Here is a 27,223-nt window from a genome sequence, read left to right as displayed (position 1 = left end):
CCTCACATCGGACCAGGAAAAACTCCCAAATAACCCTTCCGGGGGAAAAAAGGTCAGAACCCTTGAGGAGAGAACAGAGGAGGATCCCTCTCCAGGATGGACAGAACAATAGATGTCATGTGTCCAGAAGGACAGATTTAGAGTTAAAATACATTCAATGAATATGACAGAGTGTATGAATAGTTCATAGTAGGCATATTCCACGATGGAGACCTCCACGATCTATCAGGCAGATGGCGGTGGGGACGAGGAGTGGGCGGAGTCTCAACAGTGGGCGGAGTCTCAACAGGACAGTGGCGTAGTCAGGAGCAGGAATTCCACGACCCAGACCTCGATGATCCATCAGGCAGATAGGATCTATGCCGTCTCATAGGGTCCGATGACCCCATGAGACGTGAAGTCAAAAGGACTCCGGGGAGAAAGCAGAGTTAGTAACGTGTGATTGAGAGATGAAAATTCATCCTTAAGGAGAGAAAAAAGAGGAGAGAGGTACTCAGTGCATCCTAAAACGTCCCCCGGCAGCTATAAGCCTATAGCAGCGTCTCAAGGGGCTGGACCAGGTGAACCTGATTCAGCCCTAACTATAAGCTCTGTCAAAGAGGAAGGTCTTAAGTCTAATCTTAAACGAGGTGACTGTGTCTGCCTCCCGGACTGAAATTGGAAGCTGGTTCCATAAAAGATGAGCTTGATAACTAAAGGCTCTGGCTCCCATTCTACTTTTTAAGACTCTAGGAACTACAAGTAGTCCCGCATTTAGTGAGCGTAGCTCTCTAGTGGGGCAATATGGTACTACAAGCTCCTTAAGATATGATGGTGCATCACCAATCAAGGCTTTGTAGGTTAAGAGAAGAATTTTAAAAGTGATTCTTGATTTTACTGGGAGCCAGTGCAGAGCAGCTAGTGCAGGAGTGATGTGATCTCTTTTCTTAGTTTTAGTGAGAACACGAGCTGCAGCATTCTGGATCAACTGGAGGGACCTAAGAGACTTATTAGAGCAGCCTGATAATAAGGAGTTGCAGTAATCCAGTCTCGAAGTAACGAACGTGAACCAAATTTTCTGCATCTTTTTGAGACAAGATGTGCCTGATTTTTGAAATATTACGTAGATGAAAGAATGCAGTCTTTGAGATTTGCTTTACGTGGAGTTAAAGGACAAGTCCCGATCAAAGATAACGCCAAGATTCTTTACAGTGGTGTTGGATGCTAGGCAATGCCGTCTACAGAATCCACATCACCAGATAATTGATCTCTGAGGTGCTCAGGGCCGATTAAAATTACTTCGGTTTTGTCTGAGTTTAACATCAAGAAGTTGCAGGTCATCCATGTTTTTATGTCTTTAAGACATGCTTGAATTTTACCGAGTTGGTTGCTCTCCTCTGGTTTTATCGATAAATATAGTTGAGTATCATCTGCATAACAATGAAAGTTTATGGAGTGTTTCCTGATAATATTGCCCAAAGGAAGCATGTATAAGGTAAATAAAATTGGTCCAAGCACAGAACCTTGTGGAACTCCGTGATTAACGTTGGTGGTTATCGAGGCGTCATCGTTTACAAATACAAACTGAGATCGATCTGATAAGTAGGATTTAAACCAAATTAGTGCCGTGCCTGAAATGCCAATCGACTGCTCCAGTCTCTGTAACAGGATGTCATGGTCAATGGTGTCGAATGCAGCACTAAGGTCTAACAAGACCAGGACAGAGAGGAGTCCTCTATCAGCACTAAGGTCTAACAAGACCAGGACAGAGAGGAGTCCTTTATCAGCACTAAGGTCTAACAAGACCAGTACAGAGAGGAGTCCTTTATCAGCACTAAGGTCTAACAAGACCAGGACAGAGAGGAGTCCTTTATCAGCACTAAGGTCTAACAAGACCAGTACAGAGATGAGTCCTCTATCAGGACTAAGGTCTAACTAGACCAGTACAGAGAGGAGTCCTCTATCAGCACTAAGGTCTAACAAGACCAGGACAGAGGAGTCCTTTATCTGCTGCCATTAAGAGGTCATTTATAATTTTCACCAGTGCCGTCTCGGTGCTGTGGTGTTTTCTAAATCCTGATTGAAATTTCTCAAATAAACTATTATGATGTAGAAAGTCGCACAACTGATTTGCGACCACTTTCTCAAGGATCTTGGAGGGGAAGGGGAGGTTAGAGATCGGTCTGTAGTTAGCCAACACCTCTGGATCCAGAGCGGCTTCTTCAGGAGAGGTTTAATAACAGCCACCTTGAAGGAGTGTGGTACGTGGCCTGTTAGCAGAGACACATTGATAATATCTAATAGAGAGCCGCCAATTAAAGGCAAAACGTCTTTAAGCAGCCTCGTCGGGATGGGGTCCAAGAGACAGGTAGACGTGTTCGAAGTAGAAACCATTGAAGATAATTGGTCACGGTTGATGGGAGAAAAGCCCTCCAAATATACACCAGGGCATACAGCGGTTTCCAAGGCCATTCCACTTGAGGACAGATTGGCACTGGTTATGGGCAAGAGAATATTAATCTTGTCCCTAATAGTTAAAATCTTTTCATTAAAGAAGTTCATAAAGTCATTACCACTAAGGTTTATAGGAATGCTCGGCTCCACAGAGCTGTGACTCTCTGTCAGCCTGGCTACAGTGCTGAAGAGAAACCTGGGGTTGTTCTTATTTTTTTCTATTACTGATGAGTAATAGGCTGCTCTGGCATTACGGAGGGCCTTCTTATATGTTTTAAGACTATCTCGCCAAACTAAGCGGGATTCTTCGAGATTAGTTGAACGCCATATGCGTTCAAGCTTTCGTGACGTTTTCTTCAGTTTGCGGGTCTGAGGGTTATACCAGGGAGCAAACCTCCTCTTCCTCACTGTCTTCTTCTTCAGAGGGGCTATCGAGTCCAGTGTCATTCTCAGAGAGCCTGTGGCACTGTCAACAAGATGCTCAATCTGGGACGGACTAAAGTTAGACCAGGAGTCCTCTGTTATATTGAGACGTGGTATCGAATCAAATACAGAAGGAATCGCTTCTTTAAATTTAGCTACAGCACTGTCAGTTAGACATCTGGTGTAGAAACTTTTGACTAACGGAGTACACTCCGGTGTATAAATTCAAAAGTTATGAGGTTGTGGTCTGACAGAAGAGGATTCTGTGGGAAGACGTTCAAATGCTCAATGTCAACGACATAAGTAAGAACAAGATCAAGCGTGTGGCCAAAGCTGTGAGTGGGTTTCTGTTCTCTGGCAGAAGCCAATCGAGTCCAACAAGGAGATGAATGCAGCACTAAGGCAATCATTATCAACATCCACATGGATATTAAAATCTCCTACAATAATAACTTTATCGGTTTTAAGAACCAAACTAGATATAAATTCTGAGAATTCAGATATAAACTCTGAATATGGACCTGGTGGCCGGTACAGAATCACAAATAGAATTGGCTGTAGTGTTTTCCAGGTTGGATGAGACTAAGAACAAGGCTTTCAAATGATGTGTAGTGTAATTTTGGTTGAGGATTAATTAATAGGCTCGATTCAAAGATGGCTGCTACTCCACCTCCTCGAGGAATGTGAGTATTAATATGACTTGGAGGAGTCAATTCATTTAGGCAGACATATTCTTCATGGCTCAGCCAGGTTTCAGTTAGGCAACATAAATCAATGTGATTATCTGATATTAAATCATTTAGTAACACAGCTTTAGATGACAGAGATCGAATATTTAGGAGACCACATTTAATAGACCTATTTTGTTGCACTGCTGAAATAATTGTGTTAACTTGTATAAGGTTATTGTGTACGACTCCTCTTCTGCTTACTTTTGATTTATTTAATTGAAGTGGCCGTGGGACAGACACAGTCTCTACTCTAAAGTCAAGGGTGGGTAACTGCTCGAATGGAAGAGCAGAGAAGGGTATTAAACTACAACTCTGCTCCCGGTTCCTGATCTGAACCCTGGGTTGTCATGGATTAAGTCCGGTGATCAACTTGGTCATATTCGCAGAAATGAGACGCGCTCCGTCCAACGTGGGATGAATGCCGTCTCTCCTCATCAGATCAGGTTTTCCCCAGAAAGTCTTCCAGTTGTCTACGTAGCCCACATTATTCGCTGGGCACCACCTCGACAGCCAGCGGTTGAAAGACGACATTCGGCTATACAATTCGTCTGTCTGCAAATTTGGGAGAGGGCCAGAGAAAATTACGGTGTCCGACAACGTCTTGGCATAAGCACACACCGATTCCACATTAATTTTAGTGACTTCCGAGCGGCGGGCTCGGGCGTCATTACCACCGGCGTGTATTACAATCTGACTGTATCTCCGCTTGTCCTTAGCCAGCAGCTTCAAACAAGACTCCACGTCGCCCGCTCTGGCCCCCGGGAGCCACACGACTCTGGTCCGCGGCTTCGCTATTTTCACGTTCCTGACTATAGAGCTCCCGATAACCAGGGTGTGTTCCTCAGCGTGTCGCTGAGCAGGGAAAACTGGTTGGAAACGTGAAGTGGTTGGTGCACAGCGGGCTTCTGTGTAGACTTACGACTCCTGGAACAGTTACCCAACCATCCGGCTGCACGGTTACCGCCGGGGAACAGCTAGCAGCTGACTGTAGCTCCGCGCCGACTACGGGAGAGGGCGGGCTAACTAGCATAGCTGTCTGAGCTTCGATAGCGCGGAGCCGTGCATCTAACCCACTTAGACCTGCCTCCAACCTAGCAAATAAACTACACTTGTTGCATGTATCGTTATCATTAAGGGAGGCAGGGGGATAACTATACATGAGACACACTGAGCAAGAGGGAGCGGGAGGGAGAGAAGAAGAAGTCATGCTCGCTGCTGAGCAACCAGAGCTTACCGGAAGAGTGAGATGATGCTACACAATGTAAGATGCTACACAATGTAAGATGCTACACAATGTAAGATGCTACACAATGTAAGATGTTACACAATGTAAGATGCTACACAATGTAAGATGTTCCACAATGTAAGATGCTACACAATGTAAGATGTTCCACAATGTAAGATGCTACACAATGTAAGATGCTACACAATGTAAGATGTTACACAATGTAATATGCTACACAATGTAAGATGCTACACAATGTAAGATGTTACACAATGTAAGATGTTACACAATGTAAGATGTTACACAATGTAAGATGCTACACAATGTAAGATGCTACACAATGTAAGATGCTACACAATGTAATATGCTACACAATGTAAGATGCTACACAATGTAAGATGCTACACAATGTAATATGCTACACAATGTAAGATGTTACACAATGTAAGATGCTACACAATGTAAGATGTTCCACAATGTAAGATGTTACACAATGTAAGATGTTACACAATGTAAGATGCTACACAATGTAAGATGTTACACAATGTAAGATGTTACACAATGTAAGATGTTACACAATGTAAGATGCTACACAATGTAAGATGTTACACAATGTAAGATGTTACACAATGTAAGATGCTACACAATGTAAGATGTTACACAATGTAAGATGCTACACAATGTAAGATGTTACACAATGTAAGATGTTACACAATGTAAGATGCTACACAATGTAAGATGTTACACAATGTAAGATGCTACACAATGTAAGATGCTACACAATGTAAGATGTTACACAATGTAAGATGTTACACAATGTAAGATGCTACACAATGTAAGATGCTACACAATGTAAGATGTTACACAATGTAAGATGTTACACAATGTAAGCGTTTCTTTGGTGCAAAATGTAAAAGTGATCATTTTGGGAAGAAAGAGAAAAGAGAACTTTAGAAAAGAACTCTTTGCTCCAAACAATACAATACAATTTGAAAAAGAGGATAGAAGAAAGAGAGGATGAGCGGACAAACAAAACACACGTCATGGTTTGTGATTATGAGACAGAATGTTCCTTCTTTATTCTCAAGTGTCTCTTGAATGTATATTTGACACTGAACTCGTTCATCTTTATCTCAGCGAGCATCAAATATCACTGTGACCCTGAAAGTCGGTCTCTTGTGTTCTCATAGACTGAGTGCAGAATCACTTTCTGATTGGACCAATCTATGACCTCAAACAATGGATATGAAACAATGGATATGAATCAATGGATATGAAACAATGGATATGAATCAATGGATATGAAACAATGGATATGAATCAATGGATATGAATCAATGGATATGAAACAATGGATATGAAACAATGGATATGAATCAATGGATATGAAACAATGGATATGAATCAATGGATATGAAACAATGGATATGAATCAATGGATATGAATCAATGGATATGAAAGAATGGATATGAATCAATGGATATGAAACAATGGATATGAATCAATGGATATGAAACAATGGATATGCGGGGCGTGCGAACATACCGTATATGCCACTCCCCTTTGGGCTTAGCCCTCCTTTCTTTAAATCCTACAAACGCCCTACGCAGATACACATGAGGTTATTAGTGTGATCTACATGGTAAATATCAACAGTTGTCTAATTTTCTGTAGATTTTCCTGACCCTGAACCCAACATGGAGACCCATTCCTGTGGAATCTAATCAGTGATATTTGGAAAGTTGCTAACCACACGATGGGGATTAATAAAATGATTGAGGAACGCCTCTCGTAGGATGTCCTGAGACTGAGACTGCTAATAATAACTAGCATGTGAACATCTGGAAGCCAAAGTGGCTGAGTAGGAGCAAAGAAAGGGGAGTGGCAGCATGGAAAATAAGATGGATGATTTTAGGGCAAGGATCAGATTCCAACGGGACATGCGGGATTGTAACATCTTTTGTCTGACGGAAACTTGGCTGACCCCGCTGGTGCCGGATCGAGCCATATGTCCAACCGAGTCCTTCTCTGTTTTCCGTGCAGACAGAACGGAAGAGTCTGGTAAATCTAAGGGTGGAGGGGTCTGCTTCATGACGAACAACATGTGGTGCGATCCCAAGAACATTAAGACTCTTTCTCGTTCCTGCTCGCCGAACCTGGAACATCTGACGATCTCATGCCGTCCATTCTACCTTCCCCGGGAGTTCAGCTCGGTCATCACCACAGCCGTCTACATTCCACCACAAGCGGACACCGACGTAGCACTATCGGACCTACATGATGTGTTATGTCGGCATCAGAACAAGTATCCCGACGCGGCTGTGGTGGTGGCTGGGACTTTAACAAGGCAAACCTAAAAAAAGTCATGCCGAACTTTCACCAGCACATTACGTGTGCTACCAGAGGGGAAAGAACGTTGGACCACTGCTATACGCCATTCAAGAGAGGCTATAAGGCTGTCTCTCTCCCTCCGTTAGGAAATCAGACCATGCCGCCATTTTTCTGCTTCCGGAGTATAAACAAAGGATCGCGCGGGAAGCGGTAGTGACGAGGAACGTAATGCGGTGGTCTGACCAATCAGAGGCTGAGCTACAGGACGCTCTGAGTATTGTCGACTGGGACATGATCCAATCCAGTTCCAGTGACGTCAGCGAGTTTACGGAAGTGGCTATGAGCCTCATAGCAACGCTAACGGACACCATCGTCCCCACGGTAAAAGTTAGGGTCTTTCCTAATCAAAAGCCGTGGGTTGATAGATCCATCCGTGAAGCTGTGAACGCCTGCACTGCTGCCTATAACTCCGGTCTTGTATCCGCAACATGGACGAGTACAAGGCAGCGGTCTATGGACTGAGGAAGGCGGTGAAGAACGCCAAAAGGAGGTACCGAGACAGAGTGGAATCACAGATGGAGCAGCGCGACACCAGGCGCCTATGGCAGGGGCTACGGACTATCACAAACTACCGAGCAGACCCGCGCAATGGTGAGTGCCGACGCATCCCTAGCGGACGACCTGAACTCATTTTATGCACGGTTTGAGGCTAGCAACAACAGCGCTAGCTCGGCTAACAACAACACCGTTAAGCGTAGCCGAGGTGAGTTCTACCGCTGGGGATGAACACACACTCTCTGTGACCGAGCACAGTGTGAGGAGGGCTCTGTTGAGGGTGAACACCAGGAAAGCTGCAGGTCCAGATGGCATATCTGGGCGAGTACTGAAGACCTGTGCTAACCAGCTAGCTCCAGTGTTCACCACAATATTCAACCTCTCCTGGCTGAGTCCGTGGTCCCGCCTGCTTCAAGAGATCCACTATTGTCCCTGTGCCCAAGAATGCTTCTCCAGCATGTATGAATGACTACCGACCGTGGCCCTCACCTCGGTGGTCATGAAATGCTTTGAGAGGCTGATAAAGGACTACATCTGCGCCTTCCTCCCTTCCTCCATGGACCCGCTGCAGTTTGCTTATCGCCCAAACAGATCCACGGATGATGCTGTCTCCCAGGTACTGCACACCACACTCTCTCATCTGGACAGCCAGAGGGGGCTATGTGAGACTACTGTTCATTGATTATAGTTCAGCTTTCAACACCATAGTCCCTCCAGACTGGCGGCAAGCTGATTGAGCTGGGACTGAACACCCCTGTGTGCTTGGATCCTGGACTTCCTGACCGCCAGGCCACAGGTGGTCAGGGTGGGCAGACACACCTCAAATCCCTCACCCTGAACACAGGATCCCCAGGGTTGCGTCCTCAGCCCCTACTGTACTCCCTGTACACACATGACTGTGTGGCCAGGTTCAGCTCAACACCATCATCAAGTTTGCGGATGACACAGTGGTGGTGGGCCTGATCTCCGACAACCACGAGAAGGACTACCTGGAGGTAGTTGCTGATCTGTCACTCTGGAGACGGACAACAGCCTCATCATGAATGTCACCAAAACTAAGGAGCTGATTGTGGACTTTAGGAAGGTACAACAACAGAGGACGTACTCACCACTGGGGATTAACGGGACTACTGTGGAGAGGGTGAGCGGTATAAATACCTGGGAGTCCACATCACCGAGGATCTGACATGGTCAACAAACACAGACACTCTGGTGAGAAAGGCAAGGCAGCGCCTCTACCACCTCAGGCAGCTGAGGAAATTTAAAGTTTCCCAGAGGATCCTTCAGTCCTTCTACTCTGGAGCTGTAGAGAGCGTCCTGACAGGAAGCATCACAGCCTGGTTTGGCAACTGCTCCGCTCAGGACAGGAAGGCTCTGCAGAGAGTAGTGCGTTCGGCTGAGCGCACTATTGGAACTACACTCCCACCCTGCAGGACTTGTACACCAGGAGGTGCAGAACCAGAGCCGGCAGGATCATGAAGGATCCTCACCACCCCAACAACAGACTGTTTCAGCTGCTGCGGTCAGGCAGGCGCCTCCGTAGTCACGCTGCAAGAACAGAGAGACTGAGACGGAGTTTCTTTCCTCAGGCCATCAGGATTGTGAACTCCGACCTCACCAGGACCCCCACATAGACCCACACAACTGCCCCTCTTAGGCACACACACACACACACACACACACTTACTGTAAATATTGTGTTGTTTTTTATTTGTAAATAGTGTGTACTTGTTGCCCTTGCACATTCCTGCTGAGCATTGCCACTTTCATTTCACTGCACACCCTGTGTGTGTATGTGACAAATAAAACATCTTGAATCTTGGAAGGAGGCTGTGTGTGCGCTGTCTTTCAGCAGGACCTCCACCGGGTAGTGGTCACTGACCTCCAGCGCCTGGAAGGAAAGAAGCAACCTCAGCACATCGGGAGAGAGCCGGGCTCCGATTGGGTTCATTTGCATATTTGAGTCAGATGTATGGTTGACATGTTGTACGACCGGGTCATTTGCACGTGCCTTGGTCATCTCTCGTGGAGATTGTAAAAACCAGAGTGAGTTACCTGGTCCTCTGAGAGTCGGTATTCCAGCTGGAAGTTAAAGGCTCTGGCTGAAAGGGGCACAACTGCCCTGGCAAACCGTTCCCCATGCACCACAATCCTGTTGAATCACAGACAGGACAGACCATAATATACATGCTACCAATGTTTTCTCATTTGTTCTCAATCAAAAGATGACGGCATGTTTAAAACGGCAGATTTTCAATGTAGATGCCTAAATTGGGGGCTCAGTGGTGAGCAGGGTCGTCCTTCAATCAGAGGATCGAGGGTTCGATCCCCGACTCCACCGGCCGACGTCAACGTGTCCTTGGGCAAGACACTTGTGAGGTCCTGGGACAGGGATGTGATCCGTGTCCTTCTGGTGTGCAGTGGGACCGAAGCCCGGACCTTCAGTGCCGTTCCTTCTGTCACGACTGGGTGTGACAGGGAGAACCAGGTCAAGTCGTGTTGAGCGGCTTTGAGTGGTTGGAAGAGGAGAAAAGCTCAATGCAAGTACAGGGCACCTCACAAATCAAGATTAGAGGCATCCCAAGTCTCCTAATCCCCGTTTCCTTCACTCTTGTCCTTGCGTCTCAGTCCCTCCCACCAGGGAGACGCAAGGAAACCATGCGAGGAGAGAGGAAACAAGGAAACATGTTTTCATTGAAATACAAACCGAATATTTAGGCCTCCGCTTGAGATACGCAAACAGAAAGTGTGGATCTCTGCAACCACAAGGGTTCATGCTGGTTCGAAGAACAATCCCAAGCGGGAGCTTCTGTTCTCAGATTCTATGTCCCTGGTTCAGAGGGAATGAAGTCGGCACAGTAGAAATGAAAAGCCTTCAGGTTTCAGGAATGAAACTCTGAATCTTATGTTTGAGTTGTGTTTACAGCATGTTCACGTGGATCATATATTAAACCTGTGCTCTCGTGCCTCCTCAGGGATGAAATAAGATAACGTTCTTTCCTAACCACTTTTCCTTGACCGGTGTGGAAAACATCATGAAACGACGTCGTTGTGAGGAGACGGCAGGCGGCAAGTACAAAGTTCAGGAGATGGACACAAAAAAGATCCTGAGAAACTTTGTTCTTACAGTGTTGCGTCATCACAACATAAACAACCTGGTGGAAAGTATTACTTTATTAACGAGTTTGGAATATAAATGAAAGGAGAATATAAAAGTGAAACCAAGGGATTGTCACAGAGAGAAAGCTCCGTCTCATTGTTCAGGTTCAATCGGACTGAATCATTATTCGTGTGACAAATTCTCATATCTTCTTTATATGCAGATCATAATCAGTCAGGAAGCATCGAAGCTCCTTTCCATTAGAGAATTCGTCCAGCACTTCTCGTGGCAGCGACTACCATACTTCTGGGTCTTTTCATCCGTTAGAACCTTCCTGAGCAAAAAGGACTCTTGGACCGCAGCTCCAAAGGGTCGAGCGAGGGCCGACAGTTGGGAGACGTGGGATGGAAGTACCACCGGCTCTCAAGGACACGACAGTGACTCACTATCGCCTCTCAGGGTACACGTGGTATTACAGCTAGCTGGTTAGCATGCTCATTTCACCTCGAGAACACAGAGATGCATTGACATCACGACTGAAACCTCTCCACGTTACCTTGACGATGTGGTCCTGAGACTAAATGAGTCTCACCTGTCGTAGGTGCAGGAGGTGCTCGACCGCACAGTGGTGTCCGTCTTTTCTGGAATGAGCCAATAGAGGCTCTTCCCTGTAATCAGGCGCACGTTCTTCCGGTTCTTCTTAGCGAGGTAGGCACAATCAGCGTTGAAGTCCCCGAGAAGCATCACATTCTGCACACACACACAATAACATGTGTTGTGAGGTTACAAAATGATAATTGGCTGAACTTTAACTGTTATTTAGATGATAGTGTCGGAGCCGTTGGCATTCAGCACAACGTTTACCGGAGTGGTCCACATGGCCTTCACATGCTGCAGCACGTCGTACAGGGCGTCCAGCTCTCTGGTGGCGTTGGCTGGCGTGGTGTGCTGAGGGATGAGCACAAACTCCCGTATATCTGAAGACACGAGAGGATGTTGATGTGAACAGCTCGTGACCAGAGGGTCCTGGGGGCCGGAGCTGACCTGTCTGGGGGGCTTTGAAGCGGACAACGAAAGGCTCTCTGGAGAAAGCGTCCACATCTCCCAGCCGGTCGTCTGGGTATTGATACCGGCCGGTGAGCGTCGCCGTGTCCGTCCTGCACACGTTCACATGCTTCCTGTGAGCTGCCTGGACAACAAGGTGGCGAGGCGTTCAAGAGGAACAGGAGCTCACCTGTAAACAAACACGTACTGCTCCTGGTAGGAGGTCCGGCCCAGCCGCTCACTGGCCACTGCAGCGTAGTCGTGTTCAGGGTCGTACCTGAAAGGTCGAGACACAGCGCCCTGAGTCCGCTGCTCTGTGTGTGTGTGTGTGTGTGTGTGTGTGTGTGACACCTGTTCAGCTGGCGGAGCAGCAGTGGTACAGCGTTCCCTTGTGCGTCTCTCACTTCTTGGAGCAAACACACATCACAGCGAGCGATAATCTGGAAGAATGAAGTAAGTGTTGCATTGAGAGTAGGAAGATGTGTGGATACCATGGAGTAAAACTACCCAGACCTGGATTAAGAGAGCTGGATACTGAGACTACCAGACCTGGATTAAGAGAGCTGGATACTGAGACTACCAGACCTGGATTAAGAGAGCTGGATACTAAGACTACCCAGACCTGGATTAAGAGAGCTGGATACTGAGACTACCAGACCTGGATTAAGAGAGCTGGATACTGAGACTACCCAGACCTGGATTAAGAGAGCTGGATACTGAGACTACCAGACCTGGATTAAGAGAGCTGGATACTAAGACTACCCAGACCTGGATTAAGAGAGCTGGATACTGAGACTACCAGACCTGGATTAAGAGAGCTGGATACTGAGACTACCCAGACCTGGATTAAGAGAGCTGGATACTGAGATTACCCAGACCTGGATTAAGAGAGCTGGATACTGAGATTACCCAGACCTGGATTAAGAGAGCTGGATACTGAGACTACCCAGACCTGGATTAAGAGAGCTGGATACTGAGATTACCCAGACCTGGATTAAGAGAGCTGGATACTGAGACTACCCAGACCTGGATTAAGAACGCTGGATACTGAGACTACCCAGACCTGGATTAAGAGAGCTGGATACTAAAACTACCCAGACCTGGATTAAGAGAGCTGGATACTGAGACTACCAGACCTGGATTAAGAGAGCTGGATACTGAGACTACCAGACCTGGATTAAGAGAGCTGGATACTGAGACTACCCAGACCTGGATTAAGAGAAAGGATACTGAGACTACTAGACCTGGATTAAGAACGCTGGATACTGAGACTACCCAGACCTGGATTAAGAGAGCTGGATACTGAGACTACCAGACCTGGATTAAGAGAGCTGGATACTGAGACTACCAGACCTGGATTAAGAGAGCTGGAAACTAAGACTACCCAGACCTGGATTAAGAGAGCTGGATACTGAGACTACCAGACCTGGATTAAGAGAGCTGGATACTGAGACTACCCAGACATGGATTAAGAGAGCTGGATACTGAGACTACCCAGACCTGGTTTAAGAGAGCTGGATACTGAGACTACCCAGACCTGGATTAAGAGAGCTGGATACTGAAACTACCCAGACCTGGATTAAGAGAAAAGGATACTGAGACTACCCAGACCTGGATTAAGAGAAAAGGATACTGAGACTACCCAGACCTGGATTAAGAGAGCTGGATACTAAGACTACCCAGACCTGGATTAAGAGAGCTGGATACTGAGACTACCCAGACCTGGATTAAGAGAGCTGGATACTAAGACTACCCAGACCTGGATTAAGAGAGCTGGATACTAAGACTACCCAGACCTGGATTAAGAGAGCTGGATACTAAAACTACCCAGACCTGGATTAAGAGAGCTGGATACTAAAACTACCCAGACCTGGATTAAGAGAGCTGGATACTAAAACTACCCAGACCTGGATTAAGAGAGCTGGATACTGAGACTACCAGACCTGGATTAAGAGAGCTGGATACTGAGACTACCCATACCTGGATTAAGAGAGCTGGATACTAAGACTACCCAGACGTGGATTAAGAGAGCTGGATACTAAAACTACCCAGACCTGGATTAAGAGAGCTGGATACTAAAACTACCCAGACCTGGATTAAGAGAGCTGGATACTGAGACTACCCAGACCTGGATTAAGAACGCTGGATACTAAGACTACCCAGACCTGGATTAAGAGAGCTGGATACTGAGACTACCAGACCTGGATTAAGAGAGCTGGATACTAAAACTACCCAGACCTGGATTAAGAGAGCTGGATACTGAGACTACCAGACCTGGATTAAGAGAGCTGGATACTGAGACTACCAGACCTGGATTAAGAGAGCTGGATACTGAGACTACCCAGACCTGGATTAAGAGAAAGGATACTGAGACTACTAGACCTGGATTAAGAACGCTGGATACTGAGACTACCCAGACCTGGATTAAGAGAGCTGGATACTGAGACTACCAGACCTGGATTAAGAGAGCTGGATACTGAGACTACCAGACCTGGATTAAGAGAGCTGGAAACTAAGACTACCCAGACCTGGATTAAGAGAGCTGGATACTGAGACTACCAGACCTGGATTAAGAGAGCTGGATACTGAGACTACCCAGACATGGATTAAGAGAGCTGGATACTGAGACTACCCAGACCTGGTTTAAGAGAGCTGGATACTGAGACTACCCAGACCTGGATTAAGAGAGCTGGATACTGAAACTACCCAGACCTGGATTAAGAGAAAAGGATACTGAGACTACCCAGACCTGGATTAAGAGAAAAGGATACTGAGACTACCCAGACCTGGATTAAGAGAGCTGGATACTAAGACTACCCAGACCTGGATTAAGAGAGCTGGATACTGAGACTACCCAGACCTGGATTAAGAGAGCTGGATACTAAGACTACCCAGACCTGGATTAAGAGAGCTGGATACTAAGACTACCCAGACCTGGATTAAGAGAGCTGGATACTAAAACTACCCAGACCTGGATTAAGAGAGCTGGATACTAAAACTACCCAGACCTGGATTAAGAGAGCTGGATACTAAAACTACCCAGACCTGGATTAAGAGAGCTGGATACTGAGACTACCAGACCTGGATTAAGAGAGCTGGATACTGAGACTACCCATACCTGGATTAAGAGAGCTGGATACTAAGACTACCCAGACGTGGATTAAGAGAGCTGGATACTAAAACTACCCAGACCTGGATTAAGAGAGCTGGATACTAAAACTACCCAGACCTGGATTAAGAGAGCTGGATACTAAAACTACCCAGACCTGGATTAAGAACGCTGGATACTGACCAATTTGTTCCTATTTAGTTTCACCGATTGTGTTGATAGAATATTTCAAATAAGTTATTACATCCAATATTACGAATTGTAAACTTCTCAGGGTGTCTCACCCTGGTGAGGGTGTGCATCACATCGCTCTTCTTTGACTTGGAGTCCCCAAAGTGATGCAGGTTGAAGGCACAGATTCGAAAAGCTGAGGCTCGTTGAACCTCACACACAGCCAGCAGGAAGGTGAGGAGGAGGAGGAGGAAGGACCGCATGGCACAGAGCTGCAACAGAGAGAAGATAAATGACCTTGTCGAGCACTCCTCTCTCCTTCTGACCCCTCAATGACATCATTCACAGCCTGGTGGGAGGAGCTAATGTTCCACCTCTCCATCAGCAAGAAGTAACATTCACACCGTAGGGTGCAATTGGGGGTTAAGTGCCTTGCTCATGGACACATCGACATGGGCGGAGCCGGGGAGCGAACCGCCGACCGTCAGATTGAATGACACCGAACGTTACACTCAGCTAGACACTGAACGTTACACTCTCAGCTACACACTGAACGTTACACTCAGCTAGACACTGAACGTTACACTCTCAGCTACACACTGAACGTTACACTCAGCTACACACTGAACGTTACACTCAGCTAGACACTGAACGTTACACTCTCAGCTACACACTGAACGTTACACTCTCGGCTACACACTGAACGTTACACTCAGCTACACACTGAACGTTACACTCTCAGCTACACACTGAACGTTACACTCTCAGCTACACACTGAACGTTACACTCTCAGCTACACACTGAACGTTACACTCTCAGCTACACACTGAACGTTACACTCTCAGCTACACACTGAACGTTACACTCTCAGCTACACACTGAACGTTACACTCTCAGCTACACACTGAACGTTACACTCTCAGCTACACACTGAACGTTACACTCAGTTACACACTGAACGTTACACTCTCAGCTACAGACTGAACGTTACACTCTCAGCTACACACTGAATGTTACACTATCGGCTACACACTGAACGTTACACTCTCAGCTACACACTGAACGTTACACTCTCAGCTACACACTGAACGTTACACTCTCGGCTACACACTGAACGTTACACTCTCGGCTACACACTGAACGTTACACTCTCAGCTACACACTGAACGTTACACTCTCAGCTACACACTGACCGTTACACTATCGGCTACACACTGAACATTACACTATCGGCTACACACTGAACGTTACACTATCGGCTACACACTGAACGTTACACTATCGGCTACACACTGAACGTTACACTCTCGGCTACACACTGAACGTTACACTCTCAGTTACACACTGAACGTTACACTCTCAGTTACACACTGAACGTTACACTCTCAGCTACACACTGAACGTTACACTCTCAGCTACACACTGAACATTACACTTAGCTACACACTGAACGTTACACTATCAGCTACACACTGAACGTTACACTCTCAGCTACACACTGAACGTTACACTCTCAGCTACACACTGAACGTTACACTCAGTTACACACTGAACGTTACACTCTCAGCTACAGACTGAACGTTACACTCTCAGCTACACACTGAATGTTACACTATCGGCTACACACTGAACGTTACACTCTCAGCTACACACTGAACGTTACACTCTCGGCTACACACTGAACGTTACACTCTCGGCTACACACTGAACGTTACACTCTCAGCTACACACTGAACGTTACACTCAGCTACACACCGACGCTACACTCTCAGCTACACACTGAACGTTACACTCTCGCTACACACCGAACGTTACACTCTCAGCTACACACTGAACGTTACACTCTCAGCTACACACTGAACGTTACACTCTCAGCTACACACTGAACGTTACACTATCGGCTACACACTGAACGTTACACTCTCAGCTACACACTGAACGTTACACTCAGCTACACACTGAACGTTACACTCTCAGCTACACACTGAACGTTACACTCTCGGCTACACACTGAACGTTACACTATCGGCTACACACTGAACGTTACACTCTCAGCTACACACTGAACGTTACACTATCGGCTACACACTGAACGTTACACTCTCAGCTACACACTGAACATTACACTCTCGGCTACACACTGAACGTTACACTCTCAGCTACACACTGAACGTTACACTCAGTTACACACTGAACGTTACACTCTCAGCTACACACTGAACGTTACACTCTCAGCTACACACTGAACGTTACACTATCGGCTACACACTGAACGTTACACTATCAGTTACACACTGAACGTTACACTCAACTACACACTGAACGTTACACTCTCAGCTACACACTGAACATTACACTATCAGCTAAACACTGAACGTTACACTCTCAGTTACACACTGAACGTTACACTCTCAGTTACACACTGAACGTTACACTCTCAGCTACACACTGAACGTTACTCTCAGCTACACACTGAACATTACACTTAGCTACACACTGAACGTTACACTATCAGCTACACACTGAACGTTACACTCTCAGCTACACACTGAACGTTACACTCTCAGCTACACACTGAACGTTACACTCTCAGCTACACACTGAACGTTACACTCTCAGCTACACACTGAACGTTACACTCTCAGCTACACACTGAACGTTACACTCTCGGCTACACACTGAACGTTACACTCTCGGCTACACACTGAACGTTACACTCTCGGCTACACACTGAACGTTACACTATCGGCTACACACTGAACGTTACACTATCGGCTACACACTGAACGTTACACTCTCGGCTACACACTGAACGTTACACTCTCAGCTACACACTGAACGTTACACTCTCAGCTACACACTGAACGTTACACTCTCAGCTACACACTGAACGTTACACTCTCAGCTACACACTGAACGTTACACTCTCAGCTACACACTGAACGTTACACTCTGAGCTACACACTGAACGTTACACTCTGAGCTACACACTGAACGTTACACTATCGGCTACACACTGAACGTTACACTCTCAGCTACACACTGAACGTTACACTATCGCTACACTGAACGTTACTCTCAGCTACACACTGAACGTTACACTCTCAGCTACACACTGAACGTTACACTCAGCTACACACTTAACGTTACACTCTCAGCTACACACTGAACGTTACACTCTCAGCTACACACTGAACGTTACACTCTCGGCTACACACTGAACGTTACACTCTCAGCTACACACTGAACGTTACACTCTCAGCTACACACTGAACGTTACACTATCGCTACACTGAACGTTACTCTCAGCTACACACTGAACGTTACACTCTCAGCTACACACTGAACGTTACACTCAGCTACACACTTAACGTTACACTCTCAGCTACACACTGAACGTTACACTCTCAGCTACACACTGAACGTTACACTATCGGCTACACACTGAACGTTACACTCTCAGCTACACACTGAACGTTACACTCTCAGCTACACACTGAACGTTACACTCAGCTACACACTGAACGTTACACTCTCAGCTACACACTGAACGTTACACTCTCGGCTACACACTGAACGTTACACTATCGGCTACACACTGAACGTTACACTCTCAGCTACACACTGAACGTTACACTATCGGCTACACACTGAACGTTACACTCTCAGCTACACACTGAACATTACACTCTCGGCTACACACTGAACGTTACACTATCAGCTACACACTGAACGTTACACTATCGGCTACACACTGAACGTTACACTCTCAGCTACACACTGAACGTTACACTCTCGGCTACACACTGAACGTTACACTATCGGCTACACACTGAACGTTACACTATCGGCTACACACTGAACGTTACACTATCAGCTACACACTGAACGTTACACTCTCAGCTACACACTGAACGTTACACTATCAGCTACACACTGAACGTTACACTCAGCTACACACTGAACGGTACACTCTCAGCTACACACTGAACGTTACACTCTCGGCTACACACTGAACGTTACACTATCGGCTACACACTGAACGTTACACTCTCAGCTACACACTGAACGTTACACTCTCGGCTACACACTGAACGTTACACTCTCGGCTACACACTGAACGTTACACTCTCGGCTACACACTGAACGTTACACTATCGGCTACACACTGAACGTTACACTATCGGCTACACACTGAACATTACACTCTCAGCTACACACTGAACGTTACACTATCAGCTACACACTGAACGTTACACTATCGGCTACACACTGAACGTTACACTATCGGCTACACACTGAACGTTACACTATCAGCTACACACTGAACGTTACACTCGCCTGTTCCTCTGAGCTCCGGCCAGTGAACAGTCAGTCATGTGTTCTTTCTCTCCTACTCTCTCGCTCTGTCTCAAACACTTAGTCACACACACACAGACCTCTTGGTTGCAGCTCCTTCTCTTTTCGGAGTAACTCTGTTGCTTCACTTCCTTCTGCTGGAAGTGGAGCTGCTGCTGGTTTCCTGTGGGAGGGGCTTATCTTATTCTAAGAAGCCAAACAAACGTAAGTATATTTGTTATCTCTGGCTGACTGGTACCTCTGGTCCACCGAGTCCTCTTCTTCACAGGAGTCACTTTCCATTATTATGTTTTAATAACAGAGACCAGTATGGCCTCCTGAGCCTCTCAGAACCCACCTGGTACCATAGAACCATTGCCATGTTTACCCGCATCCTTTTGGCCAGGTTAAGTCGTGATGATCTGAACTGGACCATCTCCGTTGCGTTTTGGTCTTCAGTCCTTTCCCAGGATGGGTGGAGCTACTGTTCCTCAGCTAGACGGACCAATCGGAACACAGCACGATGAGTCATCACTGGGACCACTGCTGCTCCCAACCGACAGCGAGACCACCAGAGGCTGAATGAGACCAGGACCATGGAGCCGGGTCCAGACCTCCAGACCAGCATCCTGAGGCTCTGCCATGGCGCCGTAGAGCAAAGTGGACTAAACCAAAGCGGCTACCTGGTGACATGTTTGCTCTCGACCGTAAAGAAGTCCGAGCCCTGGATGATGCTCGTTAAGACACAGGTAGGATGAACATCCTGCTTCATGAAGTTTGGATCTTTAATACGTTTCATATAAAACATTTAACAAACCCGTTGTGACATATGGAACCGTCTGTGGGTGAATAAAGCTCACTGAAGCCATGGTCTGTTCACTCTTTATTCTCCCTCTAGTTGGCGTGCAGCGCCTTCCAGCGGACCAGCGGCCCCCTGCTGGGGATGTACTTCACGCCACAGCCGTCAGAGATCACGCGCTTCTCAGCCATCATGGCGTCAAACTCAGAGGCGTTGAACTTGGTGAAGCCGTATTTCTTGGAGATATGGATCTGAGGGGAGAACAATGAGTCAGCCTGAGTGAAACCAGAGGACGCGTTGGCTCAGCACCTCCCAGCTGAGCACACAACCACTGAGTCGCTGTGTGCAGCCATCGGCACCAGAAGCACACGCAGTGACACCAGCTGACGGAGAGGAGGTTACCTTCTGGCGCCCGGGGAACTTGAACTTGGCTCGGCGCAGCGCCTCCACCACGTGCTCCTTGTTCTGCGCCTTGGTGCGCACAGACATGATCACCTGCCCGATGCGCACACGAGCCACGGTGCCCAGGGGCTTCCCGAAGGCGCCGCGCATCCCGGTCTGAAGCCTGAGGACCAGATGGGACGAGGAATGATTCATCGACCCGGTAGCACACGCCTCCACGCTCGTGACATGTGACCATCGCTCACCTATCAGCTCCAGCGCAGGACAACATCTTGTTGATGCGGATCACGTGGAAGGGATGCAGGCGCATGCGGATGTGGAAGCCATCCTTACCGCAGGTCTTCACCATGTACTTGTTAGCACAGATACGAGCAGCTTCCAGCGCTGCATGGGGGGGGCACCAGAACCAGACATCAGTACAAGTCCAGCATTACCCTCTGTGTTGAGGGCGGACTCATTTCTAGAGATGCAGTATAGATGCTAGTGAAGCTCTAAGCTTACTAAACAAACTAATGCACAGACTGTTTAATCTAAATGAATAGAGAAGTGGTGAAAGCTTTGAAGTGATGTCATCTCGTATAACATCCATACCAGTGGATTATCTTTAGACGCGTTGTCTCAGTGGTCCCTTAAAGCGCTCAGCACCTCCCAGCTGAGCACATACACAACCACTGAGTCGCTGTGTGCAGCCATCGTCACCAGAAGCACACGCAGAGCAACTGGTCGGCTTAATAAGCTGCAAGGTTAGGATTACTTTGACAACATAATACTGGATCAAAAAGACTGCTCCCAAATCCTACGAATGAAACCCGTTCCTTGGATGTAAAGGCGTCAAACTTACATCGACTTCTGAACCAATGAAATGAGAAGTGGCGCTTTGCTGTCCTTCGGTTGGTGAAGTCTAAAGCGACAGGTCAGACTGACAACATTGAGCAGGTCCCTGCGGTTGTTTGAGGAACACACCTACAGCCACGGCCTCCACGATTCTTCAGCATCGGCTCAGACGCCATAACTCAGTAATAACTCTTTTCTGAAAGGCATCTCTGCATGCACGTCATCACCTACAACGGGCATCCATGGCACAGCAGAAAGCCAGAAACAACTCTACCACGTCAGCGCGGTGTCTCCCTGAGCTCAGTTCACCAGAAGGAGTTTCCCGTTACCTGCTCAGGGAGAAGCTCGATAAACTTTGATGGTTATTTATAAGATTAAATTATCTTCAAATAAGACGCCGTGTAACACGGCTCTCTTTCCTACAACTCATTGTCGGGACATGTGATGAGCTGGTAAGAGACGCTGATATTGTTCCTGTGGAATTCTGATTTAAAAGACACGCAGCCTGTAAATCAGAGGAAATTATCTTTTGTGCTTAGAAATTACAAAAAGATATTAATCATAACTACCAGTTCTTATAATTGATATAGTAATGCGACATTCAGATCCAACCTGATGCATTACCATGTGACAGTGTTTGTCAATATAGGAGCTCGTTCCCAATACCTGACCCTCAATGTGTATGTGCTCCGTCATGCTCTTCACCTTCAGAAGACAGCTGCTCACACTCATCAGAGACCATGTGGCCACACAGGGGGAACTCATCTACCTTGGCCTTCTTCCTGCCCAGGTCAAAGATCCTGATCTTGGGATCTGCACATCAAAAAACAACAATTGTAAAAGCTTTGAAGTGATGTCATCACAGGCACATCTGATGGAATAACTAATATAACATGTGGACGGAGACATCCATACCAGCGGATTATCTATAGACGCGTTGTCTCAGTGGTCCCTTAAAGCGCTCAGCACCTCCCAGCTGAGCACATACACAACCACTGAGTCGCTGTGTGCAGCCATCGTCACCAGAAGCACACGCAGAGCAACTGGTCGGCTTAATAAGCTGCAAGGTTAGGATTCTGTCCTGAATGCAAGGTGCAACAAGACGGCTGCCATCCAAACAGGAACACTGGGAGACTTCAGGAACGGTTTCAGGTGCTCAAACAGACGGCTATCCTGACGTCATCCTCATATAGAGCAGCTTAAGCTATCCTGACGTCATCCTCATAAAGAGCAGTTTAAGCTATCCTGACGTCATCCTCATATAGAGCAGTTTAAGCTATCCTGACGTCATCCTCATAAAGAGCAGTTTAAGCTATCCTGACGTCATCCTCATATAGAGCAGCTTAAGCTATCCTGACGTCATCCTCATATAGAGCAGCTTAAACTGTCCTGACGTCATCCTCATAAAGAGCAGCTTAAGCTATCCTGACGTCATCCTCATATAGAGCAGCTTAAGCTATCCTGACGTCATCCTCATAAAGAGCAGCTTAAGCTATCCTGACGTCATCCTCATAAAGAGCAGCTTAAGCTATCCTGACGTCATCCTCAGTATAGAGCAGCTTAAGCTGTCCTGACGTCATCCTCAGTATAGAGCAGCTTAAGCTATCCTGACGTCATCCTCATAAAGAGCAGCTTAAGCTGTCCTGACGTCATCCTCAGTATAGAGCAGCTTAAGCTATCCTGACGTCATCCTCATATAGAGCAGCTTAAGCTATCCTGACGTCATCCTCAGTATAGAGCAGCTTAAGCTGTCCTGACGTCATCCTCATAAAGAGCAGCTTAAGCTATCCTGACGTCATCCTCAGTATAGAGCAGCTTAAGCTGTCCTGACGTCATCCTCATAAAGAGCAGCTTAAGCTATCCTGACGTCATCCTCATAAAGAGCAGCTTAAACTGTCCTGACGTCATCCTCATATAGAGCAGCTTAAGCTGTCCTGACGTCATCCTCAGTATAGAGCATCTTAAGCTATCCTGACGTCATCCTCATATAGAGCAGCTTAAGCTATCCTGACGTCATCCTCAGTATAGAGCAGCTTAAGCTATCCTGACGTCATCCTCATAAAGAGCAGCTCAAGCTGTCCTGACGTCATCCTCAGTATAGAGCAGCTTAAGCTGTCCTGACGTCATCCTCAGTATAGAGCAGCTTAAGCTGTCCTGACGTCATCCTCATATAGAGCAGCTTAAGCTGTCCTGACGTCATCCTCAGTATAGAGCAGCTCAAGCTGTCCTGACGTCATCCTCAGTATAGAGCAGCTTAAGCTGTCCTGACGTCATCCTCAGTATAGAGCAGCTTAAGCTGTCCTGACGTCATCCTCATATAGAGCAGCTTAAGCTGTCCTGACGTCATCCTCAGTATAGAGCAGCTTAAGCTATCCTGACGTCATCCTCATATAGAGCAGCTTAAGCTATCCTGACGTCATCCTCAGTATAGAGCAGCTTAAGCTATCCTGACGTCATCCTCATAAAGAGCAGCTCAAGCTGTCCTGACGTCATCCTCAGTATAGAGCAGCTTAAGCTGTCCTGACGTCATCCTCAGTATAGAGCAGCTTAAGCTGTCCTGACGTCATCCTCAGTATAGAGCAGCTCAAGCTATCCTGACGTCATCCTCAGTATAGAGCAGCTTAAGCTGTCCTGACGTCATCCTCAGTATAGAGCAGCTTAAGCTATCCTGACGTCATCCTCAGTATAGAGCAGCTTAAGCTATCCTGACGTCATCCTCATAAAGAGCAGCTCAAGCTGTCCTGACGTCATCCTCAGTATAGAGCAGCTTAAGCTGTCCTGACGTCATCCTCAGTATAGAGCAGCTCAAGCTGTCCTGACGTCATCCTCAGTATAGAGCAGCTTAAGCTGTCCTGACGTCATCCTCAGTATAGAGCAGCTTAAGCTGTCCTGACGTCATCCTCATATAGAGCAGCTCAAGCTGTCCTGACGTCATCCTCAGTATAGAGCAGCTTAAGCTATCCTGACGTCATCCTCATATAGAGCAGCTTAAGCTGTCCTGACGTCATCCTCATATAGAGCAGCTTAAGCTATCCTGACGTCATCCTCATATAGAGCAGCTTAAGCTGTCCTGACGTCATCCTCAGTATAGAGCAGCTTAAGCTATCCTGACGTCATCCTCATAAAGAGCAGCTTAAGCTATCCTGACGTCATCCTCAGTATAGAGCAGCTTAAGCTATCCTGACGTCATCCTCATATAGAGCAGCTTAAGCTATCCTGACGTCATCCTCATAAAGAGCAGCTCAAGCTGTCCTGACGTCATCCTCATAAAGAGCAGCTTAAGCTATCCTGACGTCATCCTCAGTATAGAGCAGCTCAAGCTGTCCTGACGTCATCCTCAGTATAGAGCAGCTTAAGCTATCCTGACGTCATCCTCATATAGAGCAGCTTAAGCTATCCTGACGTCATCCTCAGTATAGAGCAGCTCAAGCTGTCCTGACGTCATCCTCAGTATAGAGCAGCTTAAGCTATCCTGACGTCATCCTCATATAGAGCAGCTTAAGCTATCCTGACGTCATCCTCAGTATAGAGCAGCTTAAGCTATCCTGACGTCATCCTCATAAAGAGCAGCTCAAGCTGTCCTGACGTCATCCTCAGTATAGAGCAGCTTAAGCTGTCCTGACGTCATCCTCAGTATAGAGCAGCTTAAGCTGTCCTGACGTCATCCTCATATAGAGCAGCTCAAGCTGTCCTGACGTCATCCTCAGTATAGAGCAGCTTAAGCTATCCTGACGTCATCCTCATATAGAGCAGCTTAAGCTGTCCTGACGTCATCCTCATATAGAGCAGCTTAAGCTATCCTGACGTCATCCTCATATAGAGCAGCTTAAGCTGTCCTGACGTCATCCTCAGTATAGAGCAGCTTAAGCTGTCCTGACGTCATCCTCATAAAGAGCAGCTCAAGCTGTCCTGACGTCATCCTCATAAAGAGCAGCTTAAGCTATCCTGACGTCATCCTCATAAAGAGCAGCTTAAGCTATCCTGACGTCATCCTCATATAGAGCAGCTTAAGCTGTCCTGACGTCATCCTCAGTATAGAGCAGCTTAAGCTATCCTGACGTCATCCTCAGTATAGAGCAGCTTAAGCTATCCTGACGTCATCCTCATATAGAGCAGTTTAAGCTATCCTGACGTCATCCTCATATAGAGCAGTTTAAGCTATCCTGACGTCATCCTCATAAAGAGCAGCTTATGCTATCCTGACGTCATCCTCAGTATAGAGCAGCTTAAGCTATCCTGACGTCATCCTCAGTATAGAGCAGCTTAAGCTATCCTGACGTCATCCTCATATAGAGCAGTTTAAGCTATCCTGACGTCATCCTCAGTATAGAGCAGCTTAAGCTATCCTGACGTCATCCTCAGTATAGAGCAGTTTAAGCTATCCTGACGTCATCCTCATATAGAGCAGTTTAAGCTGTCCTGACGTCATCCTCATATAGAGCAGCTTAAGCTGTCCTGACGTCATCCTCAGTATAGAGCAGCTTAAGCTATCCTGACGTCATCCTCAGTATAGAGCAGCTTAAGCTATCCTGACGTCATCCTCAGTATAGAGCAGCTTAAGCTATCCTGACGTCATCCTCATATAGAGCAGTTTAAGCTATCCTGACGTCATCCTCAGTATAGAGCAGCTTAAGCTGTCCTGACGTCATCCTCAGTATAGAGCAGCTTAAGCTATCCTGACGTCATCCTCAGTATAGAGCAGCTTAAGCTATCCTGACGTCATCCTCATATAGAGCAGTTTAAGCTGTCCTGACGTCATCCTCATATAGAGCAGCTTAAGCTATCCTGACGTCATCCTCATATAGAGCAGCTTAAGCTGTCCTGACGTCATCCTCAGTATAGAGCAGCTTAAGCTATCCTGACGTCATCCTCAGTATAGAGCAGCTTAAGCTATCCTGACGTCATCCTCACAGCAACTGGAGCTTACCGGGAACACCCCTGCAGAAGCGAGACTTCGGGTAGGGCTTGTTCTTGCAGTAGCGGTAGCTATGGAGACAGAGTTACACGTTACCACGGAGAACACTTCAGATAGCTCTCATTACATCTTTGCATTGTTAGCAATACCCGTTGCTAACGCAGCTGGCTACTATACGTTGAACATGACTCGACAGCACAAGCATCAGGCGAGGCCTCTCGGTGAACACGCTGCTCAGTGCTGATACGCATCAACAGGTTCCTGGCGTTAGGCACCCACGTGACCATTGCAACGCCACTAGTACGGCGGGTCACATTGTCTAAAGTGTATTTAAAGCAAACGCATCGAGTGGACGGGTTAGCGCCCCATGCTAACTCACGCTAGCTTACAGCGCCTCGAACGAGATAAAGTTGGCGCCGAGAAGAAGCGTCTTTATCTACGTCTTGCTTTAACTGCATTACAGACTCTGGAGCAGACGCATGCTTTCCGTTTCTACAATGTTCTCATTGAAGCCTCGATGCTAGGAGCGTTAGCACCGGGCACATGGTGCGAGGAGCCATTTTACTCCAGCGGGACCAAAGTGTTCTCACAACGGACTCAACTTACCAGCGGGCTGGTCGGCGGCCCATGGTTGCGATCTATAAAGGAATAAAATGTGGATTATTTCGTGGAATCCAGGCAGATAGTTCTTTTCAATAACTTTAAATCAGTCAATTTGACGGAGAGCCGAAGACGAGTCGCTCCCACCACGTACTCACCTAATGGCGGAAAGAACGACGAGCGCACTTCCGCTTCCGGTTAAGCTCGTGTC

General features: G+C 47.0%; 2 protein-coding genes and 2 non-coding genes across 4 annotated transcripts; all 4 read right to left on the bottom strand.

Moving 5' to 3' along the window:
- Nucleotides 1-9,382: 9,382 nt before the first annotated feature.
- On the bottom strand, nt 9,383-19,557 carry dnase1l1 (deoxyribonuclease I-like 1). Its single transcript, XM_056422672.1, has 9 exons — nt 19,466-19,557; nt 15,237-15,395; nt 12,195-12,283; nt 12,034-12,120; nt 11,844-11,956; nt 11,664-11,776; nt 11,392-11,549; nt 9,755-9,851; nt 9,383-9,590 (listed from the first exon to the last, which is right to left on the bottom strand). The coding sequence occupies exons 2-9, from the start codon at nt 15,384-15,386 to the stop codon at nt 9,471-9,473; spliced, it is 927 nt and encodes a 308-aa protein (XP_056278647.1). The 5' UTR covers nt 15,387-15,395; nt 19,466-19,557; the 3' UTR covers nt 9,383-9,470.
- Nucleotides 19,558-20,332: 775 nt separating this feature from the next.
- rpl10 (ribosomal protein L10) lies at nt 20,333-27,125 on the bottom strand. Its single transcript, XM_056422673.1, has 6 exons — nt 27,019-27,125; nt 26,425-26,483; nt 22,203-22,310; nt 20,909-21,047; nt 20,664-20,826; nt 20,333-20,512 (listed from the first exon to the last, which is right to left on the bottom strand). Exons 1-6 carry the CDS (start codon nt 27,039-27,041, stop codon nt 20,357-20,359), a joined length of 648 nt encoding a protein of 215 aa, XP_056278648.1. The 5' UTR covers nt 27,042-27,125; the 3' UTR covers nt 20,333-20,356.
- On the bottom strand, nt 21,275-21,405 carry LOC130200214 (small nucleolar RNA SNORA70). Its single transcript, XR_008832955.1, has one exon. It is a non-coding gene; the product is annotated as a small nucleolar RNA SNORA70 (small nucleolar RNA).
- LOC130200213 (small nucleolar RNA SNORA70) lies at nt 22,433-22,563 on the bottom strand. Its single transcript, XR_008832954.1, has one exon. It is a non-coding gene; the product is annotated as a small nucleolar RNA SNORA70 (small nucleolar RNA).
- Nucleotides 27,126-27,223: the final 98 nt, after the last annotated feature.

This window comes from Pseudoliparis swirei, chromosome 9 (assembly GCF_029220125.1).
Source record: "Pseudoliparis swirei isolate HS2019 ecotype Mariana Trench chromosome 9, NWPU_hadal_v1, whole genome shotgun sequence".
Classification (NCBI taxonomy): Eukaryota; Metazoa; Chordata; class Actinopteri; order Perciformes; family Liparidae; genus Pseudoliparis; species Pseudoliparis swirei.
The sequence above is the reverse complement of the archived record's forward strand: the minus strand, read 5'-3'. Positions and strand labels throughout refer to the sequence as shown.

Coding starts and splice junctions, on each gene's coding strand:
- rpl10 (XM_056422673.1), bottom strand. CDS start 27,041: ATGGGCCGCCGACCAGCCCGCTG. Junction 26,484..27,018: donor GGCCGCCGACCAGCCCGCTG/GTAAGTTGAGTC, acceptor CTGTCTCCATAG/CTACCGCTACTGCAAGAACA. Junction 20,513..20,663: donor AGTTCCCCGGGCGCCAGAAG/GTAACCTCCTCT, acceptor TTCTCCCCTCAG/ATCCATATCTCCAAGAAATA.
- dnase1l1 (XM_056422672.1), bottom strand. CDS start 15,386: ATGCGGTCCTTCCTCCTCCTCCTCCTCACCTTCCTGCTGGCTGTGTGT. Junction 11,957..12,033: donor CAGTACGTGTTTGTTTACAG/GTGAGCTCCTGT, acceptor GAACGTGTGCAG/GACGGACACGGCGACGCTCA. Junction 11,777..11,843: donor CTTCAAAGCCCCCCAGACAG/GTCAGCTCCGGC, acceptor TCGTGTCTTCAG/ATATACGGGAGTTTGTGCTC.